Raw genomic sequence first — 27,299 nt, 5'->3', positions numbered from 1 at the left:
AAATTAAGTTTACTGTAAGTGGGTCTTTCAAATGATATCTTAAATACTTATGCTTAAGTCTTGTCTATTTTGTATCGACATTAAAGGGTATCATGGCATTTTCTTAGTGGAAGGGGTTTACCTGGTGTCTTTGGTTAAAATTTCCTCTTCTCTCACTTACCTATAATGAACTGACAGCTGCCCTCCACCTCCTAGGTAGCTGCATTTCAGTGATGATGTATGTAAATTGTTTAACACTTTGGGATCCTTTGGGATAAAAGGTGGTAAAGGAAGGTAAGATATTCTCATTATACATTGAGCATTTTTGCTTCCAAAAATTGGGCTTTACGATGGTACCCTCTAAAGAATCCTAGATATGTGTCCATTATAGAAGCATCATATTATAGTGGATATAACTGTATTGTTACTCCTGTTCATTGAGTGGTGAACTCAGTATCAGTAGGTGAATAAATTAAACTAAACTCTTCCAAATTCCCTGGAAATCAATTGCCACATATAGCTTAATTCCACACTCATGCTGCCTTCCAAACATATAAAAGAAAAGGATTGAATTTCATTTGTTTATATCATGTAAGAATGTTTTGCTCATGTCATTAATGAGCAGGATGTCTGAAATGCTGCCATTTTTTACAGGCACTGAGAGCAGAGGCTAATAGCTTGGGTAATCTAGAAATTTATGAGGAAGTTTTCAGTGATGAGCAACCATCTGCATGGCATGGAGAGAAACATCCCCTTCCACGCCTATTGTATATTTCATTCTTTCCAAGGTGTCATGCTTTTCCTGAGGCTAGTGATGATACTGTCTTAATGTCTGAACAGCATCTTTCATTCCAAAGGATCCCAAAGCCCATTTCCAACTTTTTGGGAAAAGAAATGTGGCATTTGTTTTTAATAGTGCACAGCAAAACTACGCATCAGACTTTAGGAGGAAAAATTTTGGATATTGAATTCAATTGAAACTTCAGGGAGAATTTAGAGAGGCAGAAGGTAATCAGATCTGGACTTTTGCCAGGACACCAGTGCTAATCTTAATCATGCTACTATTACTGTGTGTCCTTTAATGACCACAAGAGGTCAGAACCTCACTTTTTTCATCTGCTCTAGCAGTAGAGTGCCCCTAAGCAACACAGTGAGGATTTAGGTTCACCAATATCTCTGAAGGAAGAAGGCCTTCTACTGGCTCAGCAAGACTGCTTCTTGAAGCACCCGTGGTGTCCATTGCAGGTCTCCTAACCTGGCCCAGACATGTGTAGTTTGTGATGAGATCTGATAGCCTCACAGTACACTGTGACTTGATTCCAGTACTCTGATTTAAAAGTTACTTTTCCAACACTGGGAATTTTTGCCCTTCCAGCTGAGGTCAGCATTGTGTGGATCACCTTCTGCAATTGATACTGTGATTATTTATGGATTCCCCCCCCCCCCCCCCCAGATTCACGACTACAAAGAGGGGACCCCAGAAGAGAAGACCTACTACATCGAGTTGTGGGATGTTGGCGGTTCAGTGGGCAGTGCTAGTAGCGTGAAAAGCACACGGGCAGTGTTTTACAACTCTGTGAATGGTAAAGTATGTTTGGTGTAAATCCATTTTTGTTTCCGACTGCTTTCTCTTGTGAGATGTCACTATTGGTTTTGAGTCAGGATTCACCCACGTCTTGCTGGTTTTATTATGATATCTGCACTTAAAAAAAAAAAAATTAGACAGGAAAGAATTCATAGATTTCTTAAGTCAAATATATCTGTGTGGACCCAGTTGTGAGCTGGAAAACCATTCTGAGTAATGATCTGCAAATGAGCAGAATCCAGTATCTCACTCTGTTTCAGCCTTCCTGTGTTTCAGAACTAACACAAGAGGGGGTCTTTGAAACTTCAGTAGGGTTACCTCAGGCTATGCGTGCAGTAATGAAGACATGTTTCACTCTTCCACGCCTCACAAATATACAGGGACTTAAATCTTTTCTTTTCCATTGGCTGGTTCAGGACCTATGCTAGGAAAAATTTATTGGTCGTAAAATCATTTGTGCTAGTCCTGCCAAGTATTTCCAGCCCTGGCAGTCTGTGAGATATTGTCCCATAAAACATTCTGATTACCATCATGCCTTTTTTCACTTCATCTGCAAAATAACTTTTAACAGCAGAATCTCACAACCACCTACAGGTAGAAATTAATACTTTATATCACTGGGAAAATGGTATCCTAGCTTTGAAACATTGATTTATATCCATGTAATTCATAAAACATCATCCTTTAAATTCAAGTCGGGGAGAAAAAAGGTGCTAATTGGAATACACCTCAACCCTAATATAATGTGGTCCGATATAACGTGAATTCGGATATAACTTGGTAAAGCTGCGCTCCGGAGAGCAGGGCTGCTTTACCTCATTATATCCGAATTTTGTGTTACCGCAGACGGTTCCTCTGCACACGCCCCCCGCTTTACTTGCTGCGGGCCCCCAGCTCAGCTCCAGTCCACCTCCTCCCACAAGCGCGCCGCAGCTCCGCTTCTCCTCCCTCCCAGGCTTGCCGCACCAATCAGCTGATTGGTGCGGCAAGCCTGGGAGGGGGAGAAGCGGAGCTGCGGCGTGCTTGTGGGAGGAGGCGGAGCAGCGGTGAGCTGGGGCTGGGAGGCCGCAGCAAGTAAGGGGGGGTGCAGAGGAACTGCTCCCTGCCCCATCTCGCCTCCACTCCACCTCCGACTTCTCCCCTGAGCGCGCTGCTGCTGCTCTGCTTCTCTTCCCCCCCTTCCTTCCAGGCTTCCTGCGCCAAACAGCTGATTGGTGTGGCAAGCCTGGAAGGGAGTGGGAGAGAAGCAGAGCGGTGGCGGCGCACTCAGGGGAGGAGGCGGAGTGTAGATGAGCTGGGGTGGGGAGCAGTTCCTCTGCCTACCCCGATATAACACGGTCTCAGCTATGAGACGGTGAGATTTTTTGGTTCCCAAGGACCGCGTTATATCAGGGTAGAGGTGTAATATGATATTTCATGTCCTGTATCTCGTTATTTTATGCCATTGTCCGAAACAGAGTAGGAGTGTTCACTGAAAAATTTGAGGCAACCAAAGTTAATGACCACTTCCGAAAATTTTGTCCCAAACATGCTATTTTATTCAGGTTCTTAATCTATATTCCTTATCATGGTATCTGAGTGCTAATCAGTAGTACCTTAAGCAATGTGATCGTCATCTGTCACGTATGGTTCTTAGCATTATTTTTCTCTTCCTCTGCCCAGGAGGAAAATTGTATGGGGATCCTTATTTATTTATTATGGAGGTACCAGTCAGGGTTCTGTAGTTAAGATTTAGTTGATTTTTTTGCCGTTAAAGCAGGGTGAGATATTGCACTCCATATGCTTTATGAAAATATGTTCATAAATGTGAATATGATGTAACTGGAATATGCTTTATGCAAAAGGTCTCTTGTAAGGTATCATTACAAAGCTTATAATCTACTGAGTGTGTTCATCCTATTTGTTTGTATGTATTATTTATACGGGGTCTGGAGTTAGGAGAATAAGATATAAACTTGCATTACTGATGTAAACATATTAAGTGGAAGCCATTAAGGGTGCCTCAGAATCAGTGAACTGTAAATGGCTCTGTTTACTTTCAAACCTTCCTGTGTACGTGTGGGCCAGTCCAGGAAGAATGGCGGCTGTGGTCTCTCAGGATATGTGACCATGTCACCTGATACTGGAATCCATCTTAATCCTTGTACTTTTCTATTGATGAGGCGGGGCTGGGGATAAGCACAGACAAAAGATTCCCGCCTTGTGCCAAAGCTATAAAAGGGGATGGAACAGGACAAAGGGGGCTGCCACTCATGAGAAACCCCCTGCTTACTACCTGAGATGTCTGCTGGAACTAACAGGGACTGTACCGGGGAAAGGATTGGGCCCAGACTAGGAAGGAGTCTAGTCTGTGAAAGAAGCTTATTGAAACATCTCTGAGTGAGATATTACCTGTAATCAGTTTCTTAATGTTTTAGGATTAGACTTGCGTGTTTTTGCTTTATTTTGCTTGGTGACTTACTTTGTTCTGTCTGTTATCACTTAAATCCTACTTTTTATACTTAATAAAATCACTTGTGTTTATTAATAAACCCAGAGTAAGTGATTAATACCCAGGGGAGCAAACAGCTGTGCATATCTATCAGTGTTATAGAGGGTGGACAATTTATGAATTTACCCTGTATAAGCTTTATACAGAGTAAAACAGATTTATTTGGGGTTTAGGCTCCAAGAAAGGCTGAACACTGCGTGCTGGGAAGGTCCCTGTTAACTGAGAAGCCCCTGGGCCGAGCGAATCTCAGTTTCAGTGAACTGCAGAGAGGAGGCGTCCAACCTCTCGGTCTGTGCTGGAGCTGACTGGAGTGTCTAACTCAGCCAGACAGGAGTGGAGGGGCCCCTATTCTGGCAGGAGGGTTGTTCTCAGTGGTATCCCAGCTCATCGAGTGACAGTCTCGAGGGGAGTCTCTGTGACCGAACCAGTCACACAGGGATTCAGCCTCTTTGTTAGATATGAAAATACAGCATGTCCTCTCCAACACCAAATCCAGGATGTGACACCCTATGTAGGTTAGACTGCAGGTGTCATAGAGTAGCAAATGAGGAAATGAAAGTTTGGGCTTTTCCAACTGAAAGATGTTGAAGTCTCCTCAAAAGTCTGAGGTATTTCAACACCACTCTCGATAAAGTATCAGTCAGCTCCTTTATGAAACCTTTAGTCTTTGGTGGTCTGTAAATGCTCATGAAAGCTATATTAGCATTGGCTATGGTTTAGATCAGACGTGGGTAAACTGTGGCCCGCGGGCCACATCTGGCCCATGGGACCGTCCTGTCCAGCCCATGAGCTCCTGCAGGGAAGGACGGTCCTACTGTCCCCTCCCCTGCTGTCCCCCTTTCTCAGCAGCTACGCTGCCGCGCGGCAGTACTCTGAATAGCAGGGCTGCGCGCTCCTGCAGGGTAGCACAGCAACATGTCTAGCTCCAGCCGGATGTCACAGCGGCCAGACATGCTGCTCTGAGCGGCATGGTGAGGGGGCGGGGGTTCTAGGGGGCAGTCAGGGAGCAGGGGGCACTTCGATGGAGCAGAGGTTCGGGGGGGCGGTCAGGGAACAGGGGGTTGCATAGGTGTGGGAATCTTAGGGGTCATGTGAGGGAGCAGGGGTGTGGGTAGGGGGTGGGGTCCCAGGGGGCAGTTGGGACAGGGAGCAGGAGGGGTTGGATAGGGGGTGGGGTCCCGGGGGAGCAGTTAGGGTCGGGGGGTCTCGGGAGGGGGCAGTCAGGGGACAAGGAGTCGGGGGGGGGGGTTGGATGGGTCGGGCATTCTGGGGGGGGCAGTCAGGGGGCAGGAAGTGGGAGGGGTTGGATAAGGGGCAGGGGCCAGGCTGTTTGGGGAGGCACAGCCTTCTCTACCCCGCCCTCCATACAGTTTTGCAACCCTGATGTGGCCCTCAGGCCAAAATGTTTGCCCAACCCTGGTTTAGATCATCAGACAAATGAATTCCATTGACTTTGTCTGACTGAGGCGCCTCTTGGATTTTATATGAGAAGAGAAGATGAATGCAGTCCTGACTTCTTGTCCTTTCTGGGTCTATGATGGGCAGAAAAACTTCAGATTCAGGGGCACTGGGCTTGCAGTTTAAGCCATCCAGGCCTTGATTATGCAGGCTGTATTGGGTGCTTCATTGCTGATGAAGTAGTCTGTGGTTTGCTGTTTGTTTACTCCAGGTCTGGTGTTAATGAGCTTCAACTTGAGTCCTTGTGGCTTTGTTGCATCTGCTGGTTTGTGGACAGGTGATGGGTTTTGAACAGTCAATAGGTGGTAGGTATAACTCTATGCCCCATAATCTTCATAGAAATATTATGATATGAATATGGCATAACTAAGATGGGTCATGTGTGGTATCATTGGAAAGGTTATGATTTACTGAATGTGATTATCCAATTCGTATGCTTGTATCATTTCTGTATCTGAAGTTAGGAATATTGAGTATGTAACAATTACAACTGTGTGTATACTTGGGGAATGCCCACCAGACAGTAGGCAATCAGCCTGGATGGGCCATGGGGAAGGACAATAGAACTTTAAAGATAATCTCCCTCCTTCCTGAGAAGTTTCCTGGGATGCTGCTTTGACACTGCAGGGTCATGTGATCATGTCACCTGATACAGAATACCATCTTGAAATGCTGTTACGTTTCCATGGGAAGGGAGGTCAAAACTGGGAAACAAAAGATTCCCGCCACATGCAAATCCTATTTAAGGCTGGGGAGTGAGTTAATCTTGGCTCTTCTCCACTGCCTCCCTGCCCAAGAAGGAAGACTGCTGAAAACGCCTGAAGAAACAAAGGAACTAAGCTGGGGGAGGTAGGGGTTGAGCCCAGGCCAGACAGATCAGCATGTAAAAGGAATCCCTGGAGATTTAAGCTGCAAGCAGTGCAGTTTACCTTCAAGAAACTCTGCAACCTACTTGAAACAATGTTTAGGGTGAGAAATTATTATTTGTAGCTAGTATTTCTTAGTGTATTAAGCTTAGTTTGTATTTTTTGTTTTATTTGCTCAGTAATCTGCTTTGTTCTGTTTGTTATCCCTTGTAATCACTTAAAATTTACGTTTCCTAGTTAATGAGTTCTTTGCTTATTCCAAAACCCAGTTTGTGCAATTCATGACTGGGGGAGGCATAAAGCTGTGCGTATCTTCCTCCATATTGAGGGAGGGGGCAAATTGCATAAGCTTATGCTATATAAATCTCTATACAGCGCAAGACAATATAATTTTGGGTTTACGCTCCGGGGGGGTATGCACCAGAGTGCTAGGCAATTCCCTTAGCTGAGTCCTCCCACACACAGCTGATTGCAAACTCTGTGTGATTCTACAGCTGGGTGTGTCCCTACCTGTGTGCACGATGGAAGGGGGCTTGAGAGCCTGTCACAGCAGCATAGAGTAAAGATTATCCAGGCTGGTGGGACAGGAGGGCTCAGTGGGACCCCAGCACATCAGGTGGCACCTTGGACGGCGGGGGCCAACCCATCACAGTAGGTCTCTCTCTTGTATCAGGCTTCATGTCTCTGTACTGTACTTTTTTTGAGTAGTTCTTCCCAGGAGAATGGACTTGTGCAGTGGGCCTCACTGGATAGAGAGAAGGTTGGCAAATATCTGGGTGGAACAACTCTGTTTGATCCTGTCTGGCACTGGTGGGAAAGGTCCTTTGTAGCATGGTCCTGGAGTACTGGCAGGTGTGTTGATGGAAAGGTGGCATAATGTTAGTGTGTAAGATGGGTGAGGTCTGTGGGAGATCAGGCGAAGACACATGAAAGAAGCTTTCCACAGTTGTGGGTTGTGGAGCTTATGTTGTGAACAAATGGAAAAGTCTTAGCATGATGTTGTGTGCATGTGGGCGTGCAGTGCTCTCTACTCGTTTTTAATTAAATTACATATTAAATTCTGGAGAAACGTAGGGGCATTCCACAAGTACTTGTCTCCTTTGGCAGGAGGTTGGGAGAAAGAAAAGGTGCTGGCTGCTGCCAGGAATTGCTTATTGAAGGAGGAGCTCCAGCTGTGAGATGTGGGTGTCTGACAAGAGAACAACTATTGAGACTGGCCTGTAATTTTTCCTACCACAGAGTTTACAGTTTGAAGGATCTTGGCAAGGAAAAGGACCAGAAGCTTAACTTTTTTAAATACAGGAAATCTTATTTGTGCTTGTCTCTACCAGCTATTTGGTAAACTATGAAAGGCAGGAGAGGGTGGCAGAGCAGATGAAGGAGGTGGTTTTGCCACTTCCATCTCTTTTGCACAAGAGATTCCCCCTACACAAGGGGAATTCACCATGAGGAATATCCAGCAGGATATGTTCACCTTTTGCTGCATAAAGTGAATGTAGCAGACTGGAAAATCCAGCCCATCATTTTCTGATGACCCAGCTGATTCTGAGTTATGGTAAATTCACCTCTTACTTTGGAGAAAATTATCTTCTATCCCCAAACTCCCACACCTATCTGGAGTTGGAAAAGACTTTTTAGGAGTTTGGGGGCAAAAAGGGAGCAGCTTATTGTGGAAATGTGATTGCAACCTTAACAATGATCTGCTAATGAAAAATTGGGGTTTTGCCCTTTGTGATGTATGAAGCAAGGCTGAAAGGTTTTTCTTTAACAGTAGAAAATCAGGTCTTGTCTGCTCTGTCACTCTATGGAAGAATGGAGAATTTTTGGGAGTATGAGGACATATATATTATTACATATTAAAAACTGTTAAAGACTATTTTTTAAGGTTGTAAAGTCAAGCACACAGACGTTAGGAAATGCCAGAATTCAGGTTGCCTGTGCGACATTAATTCAGCCCACTTGGGCATATGCATTATGATACAGTCTTTAATTACATGATCATGTACTATTTTTTCTACAGGACTCCTGGCTCATTCAGGGTGTAGAATGGACAGTGCTTACGTAGTGAGCAGCTATTCAATATTTTATTTTTTTTTCTCATTGTTCAACGTGTAGCCATAGGCCTTATTTACTCCATGCTATTCAAACTCTGCTCTGAAGACTGAATTATTTATTTCTTCGTGTGCTTTTCTTTGGTGTTCATCACGGATATCACTCATATCTGAGTGCTACACAAACATTAATGAATTTATTTTCTCAACACGCTTGTGAGACAAGCGGGTATTAATATCCCCATTGCACGGCTGGGGAACTGAAATACGGTGAGATTAAGGTAAAAAATATCCAATAATTTTGCCCAGTTGGAGATCCCTACGACTTGATTTTTTCAGAGAACTTCGAATTACATAGCACTTAGTATGTTCAAAGCACAGTTCCCATTGACTTGAGTTGCAGCTGTGAATGCCCCGCACTTCTGCAAATCAGACCCCAAGAACTCAATTCGGGCACCCAGAACGTGAGGAACACATGCCTTAATAACCACTTATGAAATGACACTTGCTGAGTACCACGCAGGAACTCTGTAGCAGAGGCAGGGCTAGAGTCCAGTTTTCAGGGCAGCATCAACTGCCTTAACTATGAGACCGTACTTTCTCTCCCTGCAAACTCTTGCCTAATTCACCACACACCTTCCAGGCTTCTGCAACAAATGAGGCAGGGGCCCAACAGACAATAGTCTCCATCACTGTACAGTCCTGCTTCACCCTCAGAAAAGGTCCTTCATGAGAACTGAATCAGGCAGGGATCCTGTGGAACAAACAGTATGTGATCATGTAATTGAAGACTGTATCATAACTCATGTGCACAAGGGGGCTAAATTATGATTGCACAGGCAACTTTAATTCTGACAATTCTTAACTTTTGAGTCCTGGACTTTGTAACTGCCATAAATATTCATAGGTTCTGAAGCCAGAAAGGACCATTGTGATCATCTGGTCAGCCCTGCTGTATACCACAGGCTTAGAATTTCCCCCCAAAGTAATGCTATTAATTATGTTTTTAATGCAGTTTTTTGTGTGTAACTTCCTAAATTTAAAAAAAAAAAAAACTGAAGAACAGAAAATTCATCATGTGGCATATTTACACCCCCATGGGTCTTGAGCAGGTTGGAACCTTTAGATCAACTGCAGAGTTCTGCCACTTGAACTAATGGAGTAATTGATAGCAGTAGTAGGTTATTCTCCTCTGTGTGGACCAGCACTAGAGGAGGATGGGATACTTTGCCAGTGGATTTCACAGATATTTGCTGACAGCAGAGGAATGGTCCCAGTTTTTGCTCCCAGTCACAGACTTCTTGCCGAGCAATTCCTAGTTACCTTAATTGTACACCCCAGCTCCTTGTCCCCAAGCAGGTTTCCATTTCTCCATCTCCTGGCTCTTCATCTGATCTGTCTCACTGACCCCTCTCCCCCATGCACATTCCCTGTATCCACTGGCTCCCAGTCCCAGTTTTCCTCCCCAGCTCCTTGTCCAATCTCAGTATCACCTTTCCCCCGACTTCTTGTCCAGCCAGTTCCTCCTCCAGTCTCAGTCTCCCTCCCCCCAACTTCTGTCTCCCCATTCCTTTCCTCATTAGCTCCTAATCCTAGTCTCCTTCTGGTCCCCACATCTGAACTCTCAGTCCCAGTTTCCATTTCCCCTCCTACCATGCTCCAGTCTGTTTCCACCCACATCAAGGCTCCTAGTCCCAATCTACTTCCCCCCACACCCTTCCCCCGAAGGTCTGTCCTGTATCCCCTGTGCATTTAAATCAAGCAGCTTCCTCCTCCATGCTGCCTGTGGCCAGCAGGAGGGTCACTGAAATCCCAGGGGAGACAGGCTCCCTGCTCATAGTTCTGGTGCTCAGACATGGACCCAGCCTGCAGCAGTCCAGAGGTGCAATTACGGGGAAGGGTCCTGCTCAGCCTAGGCTCATGCATGCCCTGTGTGGATGAAATCTTCAGGGAATTTAGCTACTAAAATTTAAGGAGTCTTTGTGGAGTATGTGCGAACTATGGGTTGGGGTGGGTTTGTTTTTGTTTTTTTTCAGAGGCTTATAGTATAGCCAGCTTTGGACAGATTTTCACAAGAATGACAAAAGGCACATCCCTTCCAAATTGCAAGTTCCTGCTCCAAAGCGTGCGGGCACTAGAGTTGCTCAAAGAAAAGTTCACCAGGTATTTTTTAACATGGGCAAAACAACGTATTTTCTCTAGCCTTGTTCTTGGAAATTACTGAAATTGGTTGAACTTATTCAAAATTTATTCTACATTCAGCCTGAGGCAAACACCCAGCATGGAAAAATTCAGCCCAAATGGTTATAGTTTGGCAAAATTATAAGCAACTGAAAACAGGGTCTTATAAAGGAAACTGTCAGGTAATCTTCATAATGGGCAGGGCTACAAGCCTTGCCTGTAAAACAATTGCAACCTAAAGCATTGTGAAGGAAGAGGATTTTTAGATACATTGTTTAAAACTCTGTGATTTTTTATGCCTTTTTAACTCAAATGCCTAAGAAAAAGACAAGACAAAAATTGGCATTCCTGATACTTCTAAAGTTAAAAAAACAACTAAGGTTAAAACAAAAAAGGTGGAGGTTCTTTTAGCCCTTCCTTATACACCATTAAAAAGCAAAAAAAGAAGGGCACAAAACCAATCCCTCCATTCTCTTGCTTCAGGTCACATTAAGGTGCCACAAGTACTCTTACCTTTAACCATGTCTCCATAATTACAAGACAATTTAAAGTCGTACCAAACAGCTCCTCCTTACTAATGTTTTCAGCCAGATTCCATGTGAGGCTCTCTCAGTTCCAGAGCTTCCTGGTCTGTGAATCCTGTATAGGTGAGGTTAGGAAAATATCTTATGATTAAGGAATGTCTTGTCTTTACTCTCTATTTAGGCATAATATTAGTGCATGATTTAACGAACAAGAAGTCCTCCCAAAACTTGTATCGATGGTCATTGGAAGCACTTAACCGAGATGTGGCTCCAACTGGAGTGCTGGTGACGAATGGGTGAGTGTACAAGATGCACACAGCATCAGACACATGACTCCAGCTGTCACATTACTCTTCATCACTTATCACTAGGGCCACTTGAAATCCACAGGAAGTTTGACCAAGTGCAGAGTTCTCAGGCTAGGGTGTACTTGGGAAGACTGAGAAGAGCTATGTAACTGTGGAAGAGAAATGGTACCGCTATTCCATCTCCAGATCCATTGTTGCTAGATCCTTGGGTTTTCTGGGAGTAGCGTGGAGTCAGGGGAGCATGTCTCTGTATTGCTCCTTCCATATTTGTTAAGGCTTATGTGGGAACAGGTACATTTCCTGCTACCTCAAAGTTTTCCATGGCTGCTTTGTGGCATTCAGGGCCATCTAGCAGGAATCCTCATGAAAATGTGGCTGTCTCCATGTCCTACCTTGCTTTTTTTGTGTGAGGAGTAATGAAACTCACTAAATCTTGCAGATTTCTTTAGTGGGATTTTTTGGGGCCTTGCTAAAGAATATGTTTTCAGCAGTGCTGTGCCATCTAACTGGGTATTTGTTGCTGTTTTCCCCTGTTCCTTGTTACAGGTATAAGGGGAAAGATTTTCAAACCCGGAAAAATCACACAGATGAGAGTGAGAGAAATGGAATGGGGGTGGGGGTGGGCAGAACCCCAATTATATGCACACCACAGACAGATACACAGCTGCTATTTTAAAAACACAGGGTGGAGGCTTGTCCTCCAAAATCCACATTCTGTGTGGCTGTAAAGAAGAAGGCTCTCTCACCAGTTTATGTGGTGGGACAGAGAAAAGGCCTGTGAAGCCAGTTGAAACAAATTAATGGAAAGTTTCAAAACTATGGCAGGAGAGTTTTGAATTGGCCCTGAAATGAATGGGGAGTCAGGTTAGTTCTCTGATGATGGGAGTGATATGGTATCATTCCTTTGTTTGTGTGAACATAAGAATGGCCATACTGGGTAAAACCAATGATCCATCTAGCCCTGCATTGTGTCTTCCGATACTGTGGGAATGTGGGCAGCAGCATTCTGCGTCGCATCCACCTTTACCCTCCCTTTGTTTCCTTTTCTCTCTGATTTGTAACATGGTCACATCAGCCTGCTAGCTACTTCTGCCTTTTCCTTTCCGACACTGGAGCCTTGACCCAACCCAGCTGCTGGTTCCTTTCTTCTCCTCCTCTCCCTTTCAAACATACAGTGTGACTCAACCAGCCTCTCAGCTGCCATTTCCTTCCTGCTCTTCTCCAGCTCATGCATTGTGATCCAGCTCGTCTCTTAGCTGCTGCTGCTTCCCACCCTGTCCTCTTCAGACAAAAGCCTCAACCCATGTCTCAGGTGCTAGTTACTAGTTCCATATCTGTTTCCACTCTAAATCTCCCAACAGGCAGTGTGATTTAACTGCAGAAACCCTCCCGCAAGACCCAGACATAAACACTCTTGGCCGTCAGAACACAGTATCCAACAATCTCCCACCCACCTAGAGTGGAAAGGATAGGGCTGTCACATTCATCTATGTTTGTATTATTCTGTTTTTCACTGCACAGGGACTATGACCGTGAACAGTTTGCGGATAACCAGATTCCGCTGCTGGTGATAGGAACCAAATTGGACCAGATCCCAGAGACTAAGCGCAATGAAGTTTTGACCAGAACAGCTTTCCTGGCTGAGGATTTCAATGCAGAAGAGATTAATCTGGTTAGTATTTTTGCCAGAAGTTTTGTTTATCTTTGACTGTGCATGATGCTTTCCAGCAAAGAGAACTGTGCGATCCCAATTACAGGAACTAGGCTACTGGTGATTGCCTGGTCAGTCACGCTGAGGTCGCTTACAGTGTTGGTTAGCCATACCCCTTGCTAGCATAGTGGAGAAATAGTAGCTGTCTTTCAGTTATAGAAAGGAGCTGGTTGTGGGAAGTCAGCAGGATGGCCTAGGGGTTAGGGGATTGGGAGTCACTTGGTTCTGCCACTCACTTTTCTTTTGAGCACATACAGACTACACCCATTTATATCTATACCATTGCCTGGGCAAAATCGGTGGCTGGATGTATAATGGTTGGCTGAAGTTAAATCTGGGGAATGCAGATATAGTCTTGAAGTTTTCAGCCTGCTTCTCTGCTTTGGAATTGGACTTCCCTCTTAATGCTTTGAGATGAGACTTTAGTTCAGAATTGAGACACGTCAGCAGGACATTATGGGGAAAGCGTCCTCTTCTTTATCTTTTGTGGGAACAGAGGGTTTCAGTCTCCAGGGCTATAAAACCAACACCTTTCCTTAGCACCTAGCTCACTTAAAAAAATTGTCAGCACTTTTTTAATAGGCAAGTGTCAAATTCTAGTTCATGTTTACAAAGCTGATGCTTCAGGACTCTACAAGAAATTCCTGGCTGATTTATTTATTTGTGGGAAGAAGTGACTCAGTTTTCCAACCCCATCAGTGGCTGATCAGTATCAAGAATCATTTGTCTTGTATTTAGCACTGAGGACCTACTCCTCTAACATGGAATAGAAAGGTGCTCTGATGTATTTGCTTCCCGGCGCCTCTTGGGTTTTGAAGAGGATAACATCTAGAGTGACTTCCTTTGTTGGTAAACTTTAAGGTGTGAGGCACTCCAGTTGTAGTGGTACAAACAGGGAATCTAGATTTCTGTCTCACCAGTCACATTGATGATTTCTGCATTTTAATGTGAGGAAAAATCATTAGTTGGTCTGAGAATTATCTGTTCTCATTATCATTAAATTGTTTCTTCTGGAAGTTGCAGCCAGTGCCAGGAAAGAGTCTTTCCTATAGACTTCCTCAACAAGAAGGCTTCCTTGTTTCTGCTGATTACTAGGCACCCTCGATACTTTCGTAATATTCTTACAATGCTGCTGCTGTTGTGAATTATGAGCTGATTGGTTCCTCAGCACAACATCCTGGGAGCTACCTTAACCACATCATTCTGCATAGCTTGTAGCCAAATGGTTCACAGCCTACTCAGGCCACTTCAGACTATGACATCAACTGTGCCCACAACCACCCATTCCATTGTGTGTATTTCAGCCTGCAAAGGAGCTTGAGCTTCCCTAAACCCTAGAACAAGGAGTCCATGTTTTGTTATAGGAGTACATGTAGTCAAACGGGAAGTGGGTAACAGTAGTGCTCTGAGGCCTAGCATAGCAACTCAACATAAAGGGAGGAAGGAGAGACTAGAGTGCCAGGAGTTAGAGCTTGATGCCCCAGTGCTAGTGGTTGGGAATGACTGCTGTGGAGGGCACCTCTTGCTGTACTACTAATAGACCCCCCGGTTTCTGTTCTTGTGCCTTTAAAAAATGTTAGGCTGGTGCTTGTTATAAACAGCTTAGTTTAGATTTTGCATTTGAAAGTGGGTCTTCTAAAGTTCCCTTTAACACAGAGTTTTGGAAGTGGGGTGAAGCCACCTCTTGTGAGTAGAACCCTATTTAAAAGACTGAAACTTTTATTTTTTTTAACATTTCCCAATCCGTTTTGTCCTCTTCCATTTGGAAGTCACTGATATCTTCCCCGCCCCCCATGTCCTTCCAAATGGCTTTGGAACACAAGTCAGTATGGGTTTGCCATGTTTGCTTCAGTGGTCATGTCTGCATGTTTCTGGGAAGGGGGCTTGTTGATTTCCTTGTATTCCCTCTGCTGGTTGACTAATTGCAGCAAAACCAAATATTTCAGCTGTTGTGGCTTGGTTTTCACCCATTTACGTCTTATTAGGTAATCCGTTCTTAAAGTGACACCAATATGGCCTGTCATTGCATGTCCTTGCATTCTATAGAAATCAAGCACCTTGAGAAAACATTTTGTTTAAGATGAAGAGTTGTGCTGAGTACCTGGTTATTTTCAGTAGCTTTCTTGCTCCTTAAAGAATGTTGCATAACATGGTTCCTAATTATGAGTTGCTTTTTGTGTGTTCCAGGACTGCACCAATCCCCGCTATCTGGCTGCAGGCTCATCCAATGCTGTCAAGCTCAGCAGGTTTTTTGATAAGGTGATGCAAATTCAATTACGTTTGTTGTTTTTGTTTTATGTAATTAACCCTGTCTGTATTCTGAGAGCTAACGGTATAGTTGGGCTCCTGCTCTCACTTGCCACTTCTTGAGAGCTGGGTTCAAATCCTGTGTGGAATTGCAAGTGAAAATGGCTTTGGGTAGTTCTCAGACTAATCTCCCTTAAATTATTATTATGACTATTATTTACTATTTGTATTACATTAGCACTTTGGAGCCCTATCATGGACCAGGGCTAGGTGTTGTGCTAGGTGCTATACATACACATTACTCCTGGGGGAATTCTGCACCACTGTGCAATGCAGAATTTTGCAGAAATTGTTTTTTGCACAGATTTTCCTTTCCCCCACAGAAATGGGCTGCGGTGCTGCTGGCCGCCACTAGGGGCTGCTGGACTTGGCAGAGCCCATCTTGCACATAGAAAACACAGAGGGGGAGAGTAGAGAGTTCTTAGCAGCTGCAGTTCCCCACATGTCCTGAGGGAAGGAGATGGCAGCGTGCAGGAAACTCCACACAAACCTGGGACTGAGCATCAGGCTGTTTCTCCCTCTGGGCTCTGAGGGGGGAGGAGGGTAGGTGCCTGGGCTGGGGTGAGCCATGGCTGGGCTCTGTGGGGGAGGGGTTGTGGGTGTCTGGCCCCCTGGCTGGGCTCTGCGGGGGAGGGAGCAGAGAAATAGGAAGTGGGTTGTCATAGGGATTTCTTTAACACTCTACTTTTGGGGGAATTTTTGTGTGTGTCTGTATTGTTACAGACATACTTGGTGACACTATTTTGAAATAAATTACCAAATAATTGAAACTGGCATGATTATATAGTGTTATTTTGACAAAATTTGCAGAATTTTAAAATATTGTGTGTAGAATTTTTAATTTTTGGTGTAGAATTTTTAATTTTTTTGGCACAGAATTCCACCAGGAGTAACATATAACAAAGACAGTCCCTGCCCTGAAAAGCTTTTCAATCTAATACTGGTCTGCATTACAGACTTGCCAAAGAGTTTTAGTTTAACTTAACTAAGTCACGTTTTAGATGAGACTGAAGACTCTGACAGCAGAGATTGTGTAAATCATTGAGTTTTGTTGTCTGAGTTATATGGGGAGCCCAGAACATGAAAAAATTAAGTGGTGAATGGGAAATGTTCTGTCGGTCCCTACTGCACTATGCCTGACTCCTAGCTAGTTCTATCCCGCTAATCATCCCCACTTCTTGAAATTCACCCATGGGAACAGAATGGGTGTGGGGGCTGGAGTATGGATTTGATGTCTGATTCTGGCCTTTTGCTCCGTGAGCCAGGAGCACTGCAGAAGCAGCAAAAATTGGGAGAGTGCTAAATAACACAGAAGGTGGGTCACTGATACATCATGATCTGGATGGCTTGGTAAGTTGGGTGCCAGCAAACAATATGTATTTTAAGAAGGCTAAATGTAAATGTATATATTTAGGAACAAAGAATACAGGCCACCTAAATTCCCTCTAAGCTGCACGGTTGCACAGCAGGCTATCAAGGGCCATGCAGGCGCGCAGCCGCAAGGGCCTAGACTGGAGAGGGGAGAGGCGCCCCAGCCCTGGAGCTGCCACGGCCAGGGAGAGGTGCCTCTCCCCCGGCCCCAGCACTGGGGCAGCCTGCACCCCAAACCCCTCATCTCCAGGCTCACCCCAGAACGCACACCCCCAGCCAGAGCTCTCACCCTCCCGCACCGTAACCCTCTGCCTTAGCCCTGAGCCCCCTCCCAAATCCCTCATTCCTGGCCCCACCCCAGAGCCCTCACCCCCCTGTAACCCAACCCTCTTCCCCAGCCCTGAGCCCCCTCCCACACACTGAACCCCTCAGGCCCACTCCTGCCACACATCACCTCCATATTGGTGCACATCAAATTTATTCCGCACGTGGATGTAAAAAATTAGAGGGAACATTGCAGGCCATAATTACAGGAGGGGGGACTCTGTTCTGAGAAGCAGTGACTCTGAAAAAGATTTGGGGTCATGGTGGATAAAGAGCTGAACACGAGCTCCCAGTGCAACTCTGTGGCCAAATCCTTGGGTGCATAAGCAGGAATCTCAAGATTGAATAGAGAGATTATTTTATCTCTGGTTTCAGAGTAGCAGCTGTGTTAGTCTGTATCCTCAAAAAGAAAAGGAGTACTTGTGGCACCTTAGAGACGAACAAATTTATTTGTGCATAAGCTTTCGTGAGCTACAGCTCACTTCATCGGATGCATTCAGTGGAAAATACAGTGGGGAGATTTATATACACAGAGAACATGAAACAATGGGTGTTACCATACACACGGTAACGAGAGTGATCAGGTAAGGTGAGCTATTACCAGCAGGAGAGGTGGGGGTGGGAACTTTTGTAGTGATAATCAAGGTGGGTGACAAGGTGGTTGACAAGCACTACCCTGATGACATCTTCATCATCTGGAATGTAGTGCAAGTAGAGTAGGGGCATGAGGGGACGAGAGCTGAGGACAGGCCCAACAAAGAAAATAACAGAACGCCACTAGCCATCACCTTCAGCCCCCAACTAAAACCTCTCCAGCGCATCATCACGGATCTACAACCTATCCTGAAGGACAACCCATCACTCTCACAGATCTTGGGAGACAGGCCAGTTGTTGCTTACAGACAGCCCCCCAACCTGAAGCAAATACTCACCAGCAACCACACAACAGAACCACTAACCCAGGAACCTATCCTTGCAACAAAGCCCGTTGCCAACTGTGCCCACATATCTATTCAGGGGACACCATCATAGGGCCTAATCACATCAGCCACACTATCAGAGGCTCGTTTACCTGCACATCTACCAATGTGATATATGCCAGCAATGCCCCTCTGCCATGTACATTGGCCAGACTGGACAGTCTCTACGTAAAAGAATAAATGGACACAAATCAGACGTCAAGAACTATAACATTCAAAAACCAGTCAGAGAACACTTCAATCTCTTTGGTCACTCGATTACAGACCTAAAAGTGGCAATTCTTCAACAAAAAAACTTCAAAAACAGACTGCAACGAGAGACTGCTGAATTGGAATTAATTTGCAAACTGGATACAATTAACATAGGCTTGAATAAAGACTGGGAGTGGATGGGTCATTACACAAAGTAAAACTATTTCCCCATGTTTATCCCCCCCCCCCCCCCCCCCGCTGTTCCTCAGTTGTTCTTGTCAACTGCTGGAAATGGCCCACCTTGATTATCACTACAAAAGTTCCCCACCCCCGGCTCTCCTGCTCTTAGTAGCTCACCTTACCTGATCGCTCTCATTACAGTGTGTATGGTAACACCCATTGTTTCATGTTCTCTGTGTATATAAATCTCCCCACTGTATTTTCCACTGAATGCATCCGATGAAGTGAGCTGTAGCTCACGAAAGCTTATGCTCAAATAAATTTGTTAGTCTCTAAGGTGCCACAAGTACTCCTTTTCTTTTTATTTTATCTCTGAATTTCGCTCTGGTGCAACCACTGCTGGAATACAGGGTCCTGTTTTGGTGTCCACAATCAAAGAAGGATGGAGAGAGTTCAGAGAGATAGAAGAATGATTAAAGGATTAGAAAACATGTCTTGCAGTAATAGACACAAGGAGCTTGATTTAGTTAGCTTAACAAAGAGAAGGTTAAGGGGTGACTTGATTACAGTCTATAAGTGCATGGGGAGCAAATGTTTAATAATGGTCTCCTCAGTCTAGCAGAGAAAGGTATAACAATCCACTGGCTGGAAGCTGCAGGTAGGCACATTCAGACAGGAAATAAAATGTAAATATAACAGTAAAGGTAATTAACCATTGGAACAGCTTATCAAGGGTCATGGTAGATTTCTCACTGCTGACCATTTTAAAACCAAAATTGTATGTTTTTCTAAAAGATCTGCTCTAGGAAGTATTTGTAGGGGAAATTCTATGGCATGTGCTGTACAGGAGGTCAGATGAGGTTTCTGAATTGACACCCTGATTCGACTTATAGCGTTGGTTTCGACTTTACGACGCTCGGTCCTGTAATGGAGTGGATTGCGGTTCCGAGTTACAACATTTTGCGTTACAACACAATTTTCAGGAACCAACTGTGTCATAAGTCCAAGGACTGCCTGTATATCAGGGCAATACAGGGGACCTCCATCAAGGATGTAGAAACACTCTTTCTCTTGGAAGAGAGAGTGATGAATAAATGGGATAAGTGTCTGTAACCCCTTTTTTAAACCAGTTAGATTGGGGTAAAACCTAGCATCATATACCATGTGTACATGTGGTTTGCTGTCACTGAAACTCCTCTCACTTCTGGGTGAGACTTTGCCCCAGCTTGCTGGCTCATGACTTTTTGGATTTCATATCATCATCTTCAGCCTCCTGTGACTTTTCCCCAGCCTTAATGTTCATCTCTGTCTTTTTCCTCATTCATTTACTTTGCAATTGATGTCTTGAGATTTGATTACGTCTGGGATTGTAATTCTGTAATCTCTAGGTAGGGGAGGGGACTGGGTAGCTATTCTTCAGTGTTGGAGATTTCCTGAGAACAGTTATTCTGTGTGAAACATTGACCATGGTATCTGCTTAGAACAATGAAACTGGACTAAAATTTAAAGTGTTGTAGTACACTAGCAAATATCCATTGTCCCTGTGCAGGCTGGTGGGTTTGCAGTGCACTTTTCTAGCACTGAAGTGAGTGCTAAATGTAGGTGCCCACCATTGCTTTTCCTGTTTAAAACAAATCTGGGGGAATAAAACTTAGTGCTTTATTTCCCACCCATCTTCCCCAGAGAAAAAACGTCAGGGTAAATCTGGAAAATAGCCAAATTGGAAGTGGGAATGCTTTGGTCAAGCCACTTAGTAGTCCCCTGGGAGGGGATGGAGATGGCATTGGGGACCCAGGGGATCACCTTCTCGTACAAACACCAGAATTTGGCCAGGATTTTTTTTTTTTTTTTAAGGAAAGGAGGGGATAGGGATTTGCAGTAGAGCAATATCAGCTGCTCCCTCTTGCCCCTTATAGTGAGGGCACTGCTTCCACGGCATCCTCCAGCACAGGCAGTCTGTAGTCAGGATTTGTCATTTGAGAATGTAGTATCCCAATTGTTGATGTCTTTAAAGTGTTAATCACATTATAATGGTATGTACATGCCACACCTTCTAAATTCTTTCTCTGATTGCATTCCCCAGGTCATAGAGAAGAGATACTTGTTACGAGACGGTAATCAGGTCTGTGGTTTTTTCTCTGTGGTTTTTTTTGGGGTACAATGCTACCTGTGGGTTTTGTTGGCTGACAAGGCCCTGACCTTTAAAATATGAGCTCCTGGTTGCCCAAACATAGGAGATTGTGGTTCAAATGCAAGTGATGATCGGTAGTTGGATGCATGGGAAAGATGGTGCTAATTTTTACAAGTTTCACCCACAATCTGGATGTTTTTGGCTATAAAATGATAAGCAGTGAAATAATTAACAATATTGACATTTAAATTGCCACCTCTGGGAATCCGATGGAATTGAGATGAAAGGGGGCTCAGTTAGCAACTCCCTCAGAGCTGTTGTTTCAGGCTGTTTTCTGTGGAATCACATGGCACCGTTTTGAATCGCAGTCAACAAGTTTCCTTCATAACCAGGGCTAACAATGTACATTTTTAATGATAGTTCCACCAGCTGCAGCAGAAATTATCAGAGAAGTGCCAGGATGGTACCAACTTAGTTGGATGGTGAATGCTTAACTAATTAAAAAAAAAGTTTTGGAAGCACTAAGTAGAATCTGGGACCTGGACTCTCCCACCTAGGACAAGTTACTTCATCCCTCTGTGCCTCACAGTGTTTACATCTGTAACATGAAGGGGAATAATAATACCTGGCTCTTAGATAGCACTTTCTATCAGTCGATGTCAAAGCACTTTACAAGGCAGGGTAGTATCATTATCCCCATTTTACAGCTGGGAAGACCGAAGCACCTATGAGAGTGACTTGTCACCTAGTAGGCTAGTGTTGAGCTGGGAATACAATCCAGGAGTGACCTACCTCAGAGAAGTGTAGCATAGGCGCTGAGTTTCTAATCTCACTGGCTCCACCCAGGCCCTGCCCCCACTCCACCCCTTCCTGCAATGCCCCACCTCCGGCCTGCTTTCGGTCCCGCCTCTGCCCCGCCCAGTTCCACCCCCTCCCACAAGCGCACTGCACCCTCACTCACCCTCCCAGCGCCTCCTGATGCCACAAAACAGCTGATCCGCGGTAGGCGCTGGGAGGAAGGGGGAGACAATGAGTGGGACCCGCCAGCAGGAAGGAGGCTCTGAAGGGGTGTGTGGGAGCTGATGGTGGGTACTGAGAACCCCCCATATTTTTCCTGTGGGTGCTCCAGCCCCAGAGCACCCACGGAGTTGGCACCTATGAAGTATAGTGAGGTTTAATTCATTCATGTTAGTAACAAATGTCATAGAAAAACATGTATATTAAAAAACTATACTGTGCTGTGCTTTCTTCCTTTTAGGGAGGGAGAAAAAGTGAAAATGAAAGCCGGAAGTGTATTATTTTAATTTTTCATGAGAATTTTTTAAAGCAAATCTGTTTTCTCATATTTCAATCCTGAAGGCTTTTTTCCTCTGGTAAAAGAGAATCTCTGTTCCATGAAGATAATAGCTTAATGCAGGAGCCTGGTTTTGTTTGTTTGTTTTTAAAGCCATGATGCAAGATTACATTATTGTGTATGATAGGTTTTAGTGGCTAACCAAGGATTAACTTTCTATTCTTTATGGCCAAGGGCCAAAGATTACAGTTCACTGCCAACTACTCTGATCTGCTCCCTCGATGACAGTACAGAAGCTTAAACAAGTCAGCATACATATTGTAGAGAAACAAACCCAACAAGGATTTGGGAGCTTCAGTACACCCCCAAGTGTTACTGTTTGAAATTATCTGCTCCTTGTACATATAATGGGCTTCATGGTATTCTGCAGTGGGATCTGCTCTTCCCACTCATGCTTTTGTGGAGTTTACATGGTAAAACTCTCCTAAGCATGGATGGAAGAATAGACCCTAAACACATTTTGTGGGGGTTTTTTAAATCATGCCTCAGCATACGCATCTTGTCTTTAGCTTGCAGCCATAGCATTAGTCAGATCTCAGAATGTGGTCAGACCAACCCAGCATTGATGGGAAACCTCCACAGAACACAGAGGATGCTCTAGGCAATGTGCTCTTGAATCTGGTTGTTGCAGTCTGCCTTCCGAGTCAACACCCGAGTATAGTGCTGGGATGCTGTGCTATCTTTTGGTTGAGATATAATAACCACAAGTGAGGTAGACCTCAGTTTTAAGGATCCCATAGCACTTTTGACAAAAGTTTGATTGGTAGCCCTGGTGTGCTGCTACATTTGAACTCTAATAATTACATTTTGCCTCTATAGCTTCCCATTGCAGTTTCAATTGGATATGCTATTCTTAACTGTTGTATAGAGTTGCCTAGTTTCACTCCAGAGCTGACTGCATTTTAGTGATTCCTGTGTATCCACTTTGTCTATCACTGTAAGTTTGTGAAGCACTTTGAGCTGAAAGGCCCAAGTCTTATACTTCTCCACTGAATTGACATTTCTGCTAAGATCTGTGGCTTTCTCAGGGCTTGTCTACACTTGAATGCTTCAGTGGCACAGCTGCACTGTTACAGCTGTGTGGCAGTAGCACTTCAGTGAAGATGCTATCTGTGTCGACAGGAGAAGTTCTTCCACTGGCATAGATAATCCATCTCCCCAAGAAGCAGTAGCTCAGTCAATGGGACTGTTCTCCCGTCAACTTAGTGCTGTCTACGCTAGGGGTTAGGTCGCTTTAACTGTGTCACTCAGGAATGTGGATTTTTCACACCCCCGAGCAACATAATTGTACTGACCTAATTTCCTAGTGTAGACCAGGCTTCAGTCTACCACTATAGGGTATAACCCCAGCAGGCTGTTTTATTGTGAAGTCTAAACTACCTTGTCCCCTACCCCCTGTCTTCAGATGTACTGCTTTTGGCCAGTTCTGATATTTTTCTTGATTGGGCATCACCATATATTTTGATGCTGCTTTTATACAGTAGGTTGACTGTCCGGGGTTGTTGTGACAGAGCAGTGAGAAAGGTAGCATGTCCTGTTGAGTGAGTACCTCAGCTCTGCCCATGTGTAGACAAAGGGGTGAGGTGACTCCTAAACCATAATCTCGTGGATAGCTACAGGAGATGCTGCCACAAGGGGAGCTACGTAGTACAGGATTAAAGAACCATGGACCGCTTTTCTGTGTGTTTGTAGGCACTCTGCAGTGCAAATCTGTTTGAAATCCCATTAAGCAAGGAAGCGTGTGGTGGTTCTGAATAGACTTTCTTTGTAAGCGCTGATTCTCACAGTGTAAGCACTATGTGCACAAGCACTATCTGCACATATGCAGCTGAAAAATGAGTGCTGATACCTTACTGCAGCTTTTTTCATTCTGATGGATTTCACAGAGCTTCACAACTTGATAAAGGCTGTTAGGTCAATTACTGCAAAACTGCAGCTATCTCTGGGGTAGAACACAGCAGCTGTTTAGTAGAGCACAGTAATGGTGTACAACAGTTTAGAAGAGGAAACAAAGACTCCTGTATACAATTGAAATTGCAGAGGGATTTAGTGAGGAACAATGTAATAAACCAAGTTGGAATTTGGCCAGGACAATAGTGCTCACACTGCAAGTCTTACATAAAGCCCCAAAAGATCTATAAGGCAAATGGTCAGGACCTCACTTTTACATTTCATTCAAAAGATGGCACATCTTAGAAGCATGCTGAAGCAGTTGGTCTGCCCTGACTCAGAAGGAAGAGTGTGATGGGAAGGAGGTAATGTTGTCAACTTGGTAACATACATGTTAATGTGGCCTGGAAGGAATTCTTGCTGGTTCTGACATGGTGACATCTTCCATATCTACAGATTCCTGGCTTTTCTGATAGAAAAAGATTTGGAGGTGGTGCACTGAAGAGCCTTCATTATGACTGAACACTGCTCAGTGTCCAGAGACTGAATGGAAGATGAGTTCTCTCCGTTTGCAGCAACATTCCTGTCCCTGTTGGACTCTTAAAGGCAACGATCATCATGCCAGGCAAAATACATTTTATTGATTGCTTTGGCCACCAGGACTATGGAAGCTACCAGTGCTGATGAAGGCACAGGGAAGAATCCCCAAAACCAGTTTTGGGGTCCAGACTCTCTCCTAGGCTTAGGAACCTTGTGGAAATACTGGATCTTTTTGAATTGATGCAATAAATTCATTGTTTCCCATGCTGTTGTGGGAAACATTATCATGCACAGCATGTATGTGTAACTTTTGCCCCCCATCTTGGAACATTTATGAACACTCTTCAATGAATTATACTAATTTTACCTCTAGCAGAAAGGGAACACTAAACAGTCTTCTCATTTACACTAACATAAAGCAAAACAAGCAAGCAAACTATAAGACTGTATAAGAAATAGGATGGAAAACAGTAAAAAGCCATCATATAAATCAGTGGTACAGCCTCAGCTGGAACTCTGTTCTGCGTCACCCCATCTCAAAAGGGCCATAACAGAAATAGAGGTTGTTCAGAGGTAGGTGCTGAAAATGATTAGAAGCCTGAAAAACAATTCCCCATGAAGAGAGAGTGGTGTTTATATTGCTGTTTAGTTTGGTATTTGTAGTTTGGTGAGTACAGAGAAAGTAGATCAGATACTCCAAGAAACTTAAAATTCATGAAGGGAGGTATGTTTTTACAATGTGCGTGTGGAACTCAATCTGACAATCTATGTTTGAAACCATAAGCTTAATGGATAAGACCAAAATATAAATCATAAAAACATCCACAGTTAGAATACAGTGGGTAGAAAATTATAAGAGATATAAACCCATATGCTTAAGTGTTGGACCTAACCATGAAGTTCTGGGGGTTAGAAAGAAAATTCTCTTATGGGAAAGTAATTCCTCTGAAGCATCTGGTATTGGCCATTGCTGGAGATAAGATACTAGACAAAATGAACCACTCGTCTGACCTATTACAGCAATTTCTGCACTCTTAAATATAATGTTTTTTGTATCGAGGGGGGCGGGGGGAGGAGAAAGAAAGTGTTTGAGGTAATTAAATGGGCATCCCAAAGCTCTAGTATTAACTGCTTTCCTTTCCCCTCTCTCACAGTGGATTCTCACGGTAACCTTATAATGGTTTAGCCTGGGCTAGAGGCTGACTAAGAGCTAGTGTTAAATATAAATACAAATTAATAATAAATGAGGGTAGAAGAAAGTAAAGCATTGGTGTGAAATTGACAGTAGGCTGAGTTCTGCGGATTCCACATTACATCTGCATGCAGCTCTTCTCTGGCTGTTGAGTGGGAGTAATTGAATGCTGCCTATTGGTCACAAAGCAGGAATGACAGATAGGATCACCAAACCTAACTTATGAAAAGTAAAAATACGAACACTTTTTACTTTCCCTCTCTCCAGCACCTTCCACCAAAGCGATTCAAGAACATTTTACAAACCTGAATGAACTAAGCCACCGATCATCTGGGTGAGGTACAGTGAGAATCAATATCCCTATTTTACAGCCAGGGAAACGGGTACAAAGACATTGAGACTAAAGTTTTCAACATCTTCCAGTTTTGGGTGCCCTATTAGAGGTAGCTGCAGAAGTGCCATCAGGGGCACCTTTGAAAATGAGAATCTGAGTGATTTTTCCCAAGGTCACACTACAGGGTCAGGAATAGACTCCATGAATCCTAATTTACAGGCTTGAGCTTTTAACCGTGAGACTGTTGTCTTTTAAAATAGATCACTGAAGTCCCTGAATTAGTTGTGGTATGTTCAGTGAAACCTTAGGTTTGATTATGAATAGAGCACACAATAGATTCCAAATTTAGCCTCTCAGTATCTCATTTAAGAGTGACAAGATGGGAGTCACTAAGCAAGAGCTTCGTGCACTGCTGATTTATCAGCCGCTTTCTCAGCAGGGATGGCTCAGCAGTTTGACCTCTGTTCCCAGGGGTTGTGGCTCCTTTCCAGTTGATAATGGAAATTAGTGGTCTGATTGGGAATGGCAAACTTCATGCATCTATTCCTTATGTATAATCAAGTTGCAGGGGCAATTTAGGGAAGGAGTATGATTGAGTGGTTAGAGCACGAGACTCGAAGTCAGGAATTTTAGGTTCTATTCTCACCTCCCTTGAAAGCCTTAAGCAAGTCACATTACCTCTCTGTCTCTGTTTCCTCACCTTTAAAATGGTGGTAGTTCTTCACAAGATGATCTGAGGATTATTTAGGCTGAAATGCTCCCCATTTCTTCTGTGAGCAGAAAGGAGCACAAACCTGTAGAAAGGGGCAAGCAGGTTAGGCTCCTGCTCTGTACCTTACTTTCTCTCTCACCCTGTGGAAGTCCCTCTGCAGCAACTGGGATCCACAATGTTGTGGGCTGGAGGGAGCCACTTCCTGTTGCATCTGATAGCAGATAAATTACTGCTGCAAGAAGTAGTAACAAGTTCTGCCTGCAACCCGGGCACAGATTGGGGGGAAAACAAGTTATGGAACTCTCTGAAGTTCTGTCCACCGCTAAAGGGCTGCCTGCTCATCACATCAAAACAAGACAATCCCAGATTACAAATTATCAAACTGTGATCATCCTTTCTGTTGTGTTCTGGTAAATAGTTAACTAGGTTTAGTTATTTTTAGGCTTTGATGTCAGCAGCCAGTTGAGATAAATGGGAGTTGTTTACACCTCTCAGCCTGAAACATCAGGTCTATCTGCAGATTAAGGCAGCCATCACTATGCCCATTAATAATAATAATATTGAGCAATATTGAGCTGCAATCCGCTCTAGGTGTAGACTTCTAGATCTCAATCGGTTGCCAAAACATCCCTCAGGTA

The 27,299-nt window shown here is 44.1% G+C and overlaps 1 protein-coding gene and 1 long non-coding RNA gene across 2 annotated transcripts in view; one reads left to right on the top strand and one right to left on the bottom strand.

Annotated features, from left to right (window-relative positions):
• RABL3 (RAB, member of RAS oncogene family like 3) overlaps window positions 1-25,127 on the top strand; it is a 28,894-nt gene extending 3,767 nt beyond the window's left edge. Inside the window, exons 3-8 of the mRNA XM_074974734.1 lie at window positions 1,433-1,562; window positions 11,317-11,431; window positions 12,965-13,115; window positions 15,342-15,413; window positions 20,592-20,630; window positions 24,340-25,127. Of these exons, the coding sequence (XP_074830835.1) occupies window positions 1,433-1,562; window positions 11,317-11,431; window positions 12,965-13,115; window positions 15,342-15,413; window positions 20,592-20,630; window positions 24,340-24,405 (573 nt within the window). The 3' untranslated portion in view covers window positions 24,406-25,127. The remainder of the gene's footprint in view (window positions 1-1,432; window positions 1,563-11,316; window positions 11,432-12,964; window positions 13,116-15,341; window positions 15,414-20,591; window positions 20,631-24,339) is intronic.
• LOC142000466 (uncharacterized) lies at window positions 1,512-26,972 on the bottom strand. The gene is made up of 3 exons (XR_012642252.1): window positions 26,650-26,972; window positions 11,125-11,250; window positions 1,512-1,676 (listed from the first exon to the last, which is right to left on the bottom strand). It is a non-coding gene; the product is annotated as an uncharacterized LOC142000466 (long non-coding RNA).
• Window positions 26,973-27,299: the final 327 nt, after the last annotated feature.

Source organism: Natator depressus, chromosome 1 (genome assembly GCF_965152275.1).
Source record: "Natator depressus isolate rNatDep1 chromosome 1, rNatDep2.hap1, whole genome shotgun sequence".
In the NCBI taxonomy this organism is placed as follows: Eukaryota; Metazoa; Chordata; order Testudines; family Cheloniidae; genus Natator; species Natator depressus.
Note: the sequence above shows the minus strand (reverse complement) of the source record. Positions and strands in the feature narration are given on the sequence as shown.